Source organism: Oreochromis niloticus, linkage group LG4, assembly GCF_001858045.2.
Source record: "Oreochromis niloticus isolate F11D_XX linkage group LG4, O_niloticus_UMD_NMBU, whole genome shotgun sequence".
NCBI lineage: Eukaryota > Metazoa > Chordata > Actinopteri > Cichliformes > Cichlidae > Oreochromis > Oreochromis niloticus.
Genome location: NC_031969.2, coordinates 14,039,004 through 14,045,570, shown reverse-complemented (window position 1 = coordinate 14,045,570; position 6,567 = coordinate 14,039,004). Strand labels below are relative to the sequence as shown.

General features: G+C 42.4%; 1 protein-coding gene across 1 annotated transcript; it reads right to left on the bottom strand.

Moving 5' to 3' along the window:
- Nucleotides 1–250: 250 nt before the first annotated feature.
- On the bottom strand, nucleotides 251–6,151 carry atp6v0ca (ATPase H+ transporting V0 subunit ca). The gene is made up of 3 exons (XM_003454015.5): nucleotides 5,892–6,151; nucleotides 2,755–2,938; nucleotides 251–1,406 (listed from the first exon to the last, which is right to left on the bottom strand). The coding sequence occupies exons 1-3, from the start codon at nucleotides 5,965–5,967 to the stop codon at nucleotides 1,202–1,204; spliced, it is 465 nt and encodes a 154-aa protein (XP_003454063.1). The 5' UTR covers nucleotides 5,968–6,151; the 3' UTR covers nucleotides 251–1,201.
- Between the last annotated feature and the right edge of the window lie 416 nt (nucleotides 6,152–6,567).

Below are 6,567 nucleotides of genomic sequence, written 5' to 3'. Positions count from 1 at the left end.
CATTCTCTGTCAAGACTAAAAGTAAATAAATAAAGTTTCTGCAGTATTCAGATTTTATGAGAACTTGTAGATGAAACTTTTTTGGGGTCAGGACTGTTCATTTAACCTGTTTGGAAGACTTTCAATCCATGAACTTATGGGTTTAAAATACCCAACATATTGGCCAGATATCTGCTGTCTGCTTTCCTTTTGCAGTGTTTGGTTATTTCATTAACAGATATACTTTAAAAATAAATACTGGACAGTGAGATTCTGGAGGAGGTTGAGTTTTATTTGGAAATCTGACAGGCATGGCTGAACAGTGAGCTCTCACCTTCAACAAAATAAAACAAACAAATCAAGACAGCAGCACTACAGGTAAACGATACAAGTGTCTGAGGAGGTCATATTAAACATAAATCCACTTGCATACATTATGCACTCAGATCATTCACGCACACACACTGTCAACTCCATATGAACATGTGGACATCCTCCATTAATATTCACACTACATCCAGAGGAATTCCAAGCACTTATAACAATTACCCACAGTGCAATTAATCTAACTATACACAGATAATTTATATATTTTTTATGTATATAGGGTATTCAATAAACAGTACTCCATTTAGATAGCTTCAAAATCTTTATAGCTGTCCATAAATAGTGAAAAAAAAAGTTTCAAAAATGGTCCCAGAAAAGAACATGAAAAAAATAAAATACTAGTGTTCACGATATCTTCAGCAGTCTTAAACAGAGGTTGACAATATAAACCACCAACAAAAAACAAACAAACAAATAAATAAATAAATAAATACATAAATAAACCAAAGGAGGGGAATGGGCAGAGGGGGGTAAACGTTGATACTCACACTCACAGCACAGACTGGTTACTACATTTACTGGGGGGCAGGGGGGCTCTGGATCACTGTACAGTTTAAGATCAGACAATAAATCAGGCAGACTGTCCACACATCATCCCACAACACACAGTACATGTTCATGCCCGTTCTGTACGCACAAGACCTGACACAACTGGATGGCTTTCAACAATATGGATAGACACCTATCTGAGGACAGAGCTGTCAAAGTCGAATGTGTTTCTGTCGCCATCCCGTCCTGTCAGACCCACCGGGTGTAATGGAAGTAGGTGAAAATCTCCTATTTGTTCTTGCTGCTCTGATGTGGAATGAATGAGATGGTGGCATGATGGAGACACTTATTTTGTAGATAGGATGAGGGCCACGATGAGGCCGTAAAGACCCAGCACCTCGGCGAAGATCAGGATCAGGATCATGCCCACGAACAGCCGAGGCTGCTGAGCGGTCCCTCTCACGCCGGCGTCACCCACGATGCCGATGGCGAACCCGGCCGCCAGGCCGCTCAGGCCCACGCTCAGACCGGCACCGAGATGCAGGAAACTCCTGTTGAAGAGAAGCAGTAGAAAATACTTTTGTGAAGTTGGGAGCATTCACAGCCTGGTTCTGCCACAGGTTTCTTCCTGTTAAAAGAGAATTTTTCCCCTTCCCTCTGTTGCCCAGTGCTTGCTCATGGCAGTTGTTTGATTGTTGGGGTTTTCTCTGTATTATTGTAGGGTCTTCACCTTAGAATATAAAGGGCCTTGAGGCGACCGTTTTGTGATTTGGTGCTATAGAATTGAACTGAAATATCTTTTTCGTCCATAGGTTGGAAATACTCTGTGAGTTTTATATGTAGCATCAAATTGTGCACTGAAACGTCCTCATCTAGTGTGAGCATGTGTTGTGTTAAGTGTGTGTGAGCACAAAATTTTGTTTACAAAACTGTGGCGTGCTATGTTCGCTCCTCTCTCTTGTTCCTCCTTCTAAACTTGCATGAAAAAATAGGAAGCAGTGTGCAGAGATCAGCAGTTTCACTCTACATGTTTGTGTTGTTGTATTTACTGCTTTTCAGCAATTCTATCCAAAAGGTCTGAATAAAAGTGCTGAATTCTGAAAAGAACAAGCCCAGTTTCAAATCTGCAATCTCTTTATGCATTATTAATAATAACTGGACTAGATCAAATTGCTCAAGTCTTTACAGAAAGTGGCATGTTAAGGACTCGCCTAGTGGTTAATATGCATGCCCACAGTTTTTAAAAACAACCGGAACAAATAAAATTCAACCCTGGCTGGTCTCCCCAGAGAAACGTGCTCATCAGGGCTGCTACATAAATAATGTCAGAAGACCATTTAAAGTGCTTTCATACAGCAAAGTGAACACCTGTTTACGAGCATGGCGCTGTGTTTACAGTGAAATAGTACACCTTGACAGCACAACGCTAGTTTGGTTTTCCTGCCCACAAACACTGTGCTGTTGGGTCTCAGCTATATCACAAAACTGCCACCGGGAAACAATTCATGTTAACTGACTGAGACCCGCCCAGCAAAACAACGAAGAGCCAGATGAAACAAGTGGACCATGAAGGAGGTTAAACAGTAAGCTCAGGTCCAACAGGTTTATTTCTTTAAGGAGATGGCAGAGATTATAATAGAGCTCAAAGGCCAGAGATGATTGCTCTTTTTAAAATGTTGCTATAATCTGATCATTTTTAGCCTGTTTGTGAGCTTAAATCTTTGTTTTTGCGTTGCTTAAAATTAAGTTGTGTATGTAAACAGTAACTATAGAAACCCGACTCAACATAATCTTGAATAACACGTCAGACACAGACAATGAAATTGAGATTGCAATTTTACTGTAACATCACTATATGACAAACAAACAAAGGTCCTTTGTATGAGAAGTTTATCTTACTTGTAAAGAGAGACTCTCTCAGATATGTTGTTTGCTATCAGCACAGCCACCACCAGCCCGTAGATGGCGATGATACCTGCCATGACCACAGGGATGATGGACTTCATGATGAGCTCTGGCCGCATCACAGACATGGCAGCGATGCCTGTGCCGCTCTTTGCCGTCCCATATGCTGCTCCTAACGCTGAGAAAGAGAAATGATAAATCTGCGTTAATGAAGCAAAGCTCAGAGTTTTATCTTCTGAGGCAAGATGCTGAAAGACAGGATGAGAAATTCGACTGCCAGTTCTTTCTTGCATTTCACCTACATTTTAGCTTTCCTCACAAACCATCTCGGAAAAATTGCATGAAAAATGTTATAAGTTGTTAGACTGTGAAGTCTCGCTACGCAACGCAACACCGCCCACTTGAGTACTTTATATGACTCTTTTCATGACTAATAATGCCACCGATGGGCGCTCGTCCAGCAATTTTTCCCTCCGCTCTGCTGTCACCTCACATTTCACTGATGCCCGCTTGGCTCGTCACACTGCCATGAATGCTGCACATACCAAAATATTACAGTTTATACGTCCACAACAACTCTGCAATAAACCCAGGCATTTGCAGGAATCTCAACCTGTTATTTTATCTGCATTTCCTCCTGCTGTTGATCACAAACTGCCTCTGCTTCTTTATCACTGTCTCCTATTTGCATGCGATTTCATTTGTTTTGCATTAGAAAACCCTCTGTGTTCACAGTAAATGTGTACTGTGCAAATGAAGATCAGAAAAGTGAGCAGCATCATCTAAAAATTATGCTTACTTGTGATGATTGAGAAGTGATGAATGGGCTGTAACTAGTGACAGAGCTGTACTGTATTTCAGTAGGTTGTATCTTTAAACTAAAGGGGATTCATGTGTATATTTATACTGTGCTCAGTATGATTTTTACAATCCCATCACATGCACTTAAACAGCTGCATGAACATTATTATTAAATACAGAGTGGATCACTTGCAGGTCAGCCCCTCTGATCAGAAGAAGGCAGAGGTTCTGCCACCGAGCGGTGGCGTTCACATTGTAAATGTCTTTGATGCAGAGCATTCAGGCGCTATTCTTCAACACCTGGAGAGCGCAGATCGGTGCCAGGCGATTCCTCATCATTACATGTGACTTTGCTGGCTGCGAGCAGAGAGCAGCTGTGAACACGGCATGTTTGCAAAGAAGGCTCACTCACTGGGGTGGATGAATAAATAATAATGGTACAATAACACACAGCTTTCCTCACTTCCCACTTGCTTGGCTGTGCAGTCACATTTACAGGCAATGGACTTCTCTGTAGTCTGGGAGTCTGGAATAGTTGTTATTAGTCTGCATTTTGTGCAACTTTTCAAACCATAAGGGTCCAAAAGCTAAAATATTCACACGCCTTTCGCAGTGAGAAGTGTTGGCTATGACGAGGGTGTTCAGCTACACAGGCGAACCATTTTCTTAAAAGTAACATCGGGGCTTCGGTTTCATTAAATGGTTAATGTCTATAAATCATGGACTGGATAAACGGAGAATAATCATACATCTCAAGTTGGCCAGTTTTACTGAGAGTGACAGCAAATTTAAATAATGCAGCTGTATGAAGGGGCTCCTAAATGCTGTGGTGTATAAAATGATGGGTTACTGAAGTGCAACCAATGCACAGTTTGTGCTGAAGTTAGAGGACACCCAAGGTTATTTTTTCCTCCCAAAATGTCATGCTTTTAAATAATTTAAGGGTCACTGTGGAAGAGTTAATATTAAACTTGATGTCAACCTCATTAAACCGTGTTGTGATTAAAAGCAGGCCAAAAAGCATGAAAGGTTTAAGAGCTAATATTTATAACAAATATTATTTAATTAATAATTTTCCTCATACTGCTCCAAATTGTCTTTATGCCACCTGCAGAAAACATGAAAGCCTGAAGGAGAGCAAAGGTCACACAGGTATGCACAACTTAAGCAGCAGGCACACCTCAATGTGTGAGAAAGTCTTTAAACTAATTTAGATCTTATTAGGATACACTGATCCAACTGGGTGTTGGCCACAACTTCACCAGTCCACATTCATGTTGTTGCCTTCTAAATATCAATGTAAAATTCAATGCTTACATCAGGAATTAAAAAAGGCTGTTCATGCTCCAAATGATCCTTTTGGTGGGGTGATTATGAAGATAAGCAGGATTTGTTTGCATACAATTAAGATAAAGAGTCTTTGTTACTTTACAAAACAGGGGTGTATCCTTTCTCCTGTTATTTTAGGACATAACACCCTATATTTAAAAATGTAAAAAAATCAGAGTCCTGAAAACCCTATTTGGTGGGTGAGATTTTTTTTAAAATATATAAGCGTCCACATTTCCAGGGCCAAACAACACAGTTTAAATGCTACAGCTATTTCTGGCCTAATGTTGAATATATGTTGCTGTTTCATCGGTGCAAAAATGAGCCCGGCCTGTCACGAACACAGTTGCTTGCATCAGCAAGAATTACCATCACTTGATTGGCTTAACTTGGCCAAAAAATGTCTCCCACCACGAGCACACTGTGAACCTTTCAGTGGGTGTGCTCCACACTGCACGACAGGCGGTGCAAATGAATGGGTGGATTTCCCCCTTTTAATTTCTCCCGCTGATCTTTAGGCCTTCGATGCTGCCTCCTCTCCAGTAACACAGGAGCTCATTTAAACTAATAAAACCTCGGCAACCTTTAACGAGGATGCCATGTTTCCTCCATCAAGATCTCTGGCCTTCCTGTTTCCGTGAAATAACCCCATTATGGCAGATTACAGATGGCCTGACCAGGTCAGCTGCCACCTCCGTTGATGGGTGTGCGTCACCAACCAGCAGCAACCGGGACACATCGTTGCAGCCTGCAAGAGCAAGGTGAGGACAGCAGCTTGATGTCGATGGAATCCCTCCCCCTTGCCCTCGCCTCTCCTTCGCAACGCATCCCCTGGCAGGTGTGCGAGCCGAGAAAGCGCCGGGGCTTCTCTCCGCACAAACCCCGCCGCTGGTTGGTCTTTAACATCGCCCCACGAAGTCAACACCTGGCCGAGCTAACCCGCCGTTAGCGTTATGACAGCGAAAACGAGGATGCCAAGATGAAGAAGCTGGTGTAGTTACCGCTGAAGACCATGGCCGCAGAGGCACCCATCACGGCGAAGAAAGGCGAGTACTCGGGGCTCTCCTCAGAAGACATTCTCGCACTATTTCCTCAGGGCGATACGGCTACGGAGCAGACGGACTTCTCGTCAGGGCTTCCCCTATCCCACCTTGGGCTTTCGGGCAGCTTAAAACACTGGGAGGGGGGCGATAACGTAGCGGGCAGCAAGAGGACCGGTGTAGAAGAGGGGAAAATGGCGAAACGGAAAAAGTCACGTGGCCAACCATCCAGGAAGGTTCCATTTAGGGATTTTCCCGGGGGGTAAGGGAGTGGGGTGCTCGACACAAACAGACATTAATATAACCTACAACTGCTGATTATTACATACACCTTGAAACATATTACATATTAAAATATCGTTTCTAAATTAAAGGCATTTGAAAGGGAATTTCAAATTGATTGTACGTCACATAATGCATTTATTATTAAAACATGCTATGAGTTTTTTTGCCCCGTCCATGAATTATGGTACGCTCTGCTGCTGCTGCAAGCTGCACTTACTGCGGTTGAAACGCTAGTCGTCACTGCAAGCTGGCGTATTAATTATTAGGTTTAAAATAAACAGCAGACTCCACCATAAGCGGCGTCTGCACCCTATAATTTTAAAATACAACAACAAATAAACAGTTTAATGTA

Excerpts from the sequence above, each read along its gene's own strand:
- atp6v0ca (XM_003454015.5), bottom strand. The coding sequence starts at position 5,967 with ATGTCTTCTGAGGAGAGCCCCGAGTACTCGCCTTTCTTCGCCGTGATG. Across the intron at positions 2,939-5,891 it reads TGCGGCCATGGTCTTCAGCG|CGTTAGGAGCAGCATATGGG; the intron begins GTAACTACACCA and ends TCTCTTTCTCAG. Across the intron at positions 1,407-2,754 it reads GAGAGAGTCTCTCTTTACAA|GAGTTTCCTGCATCTCGGTG; the intron begins GTAAGATAAACT and ends TCTCTTCAACAG.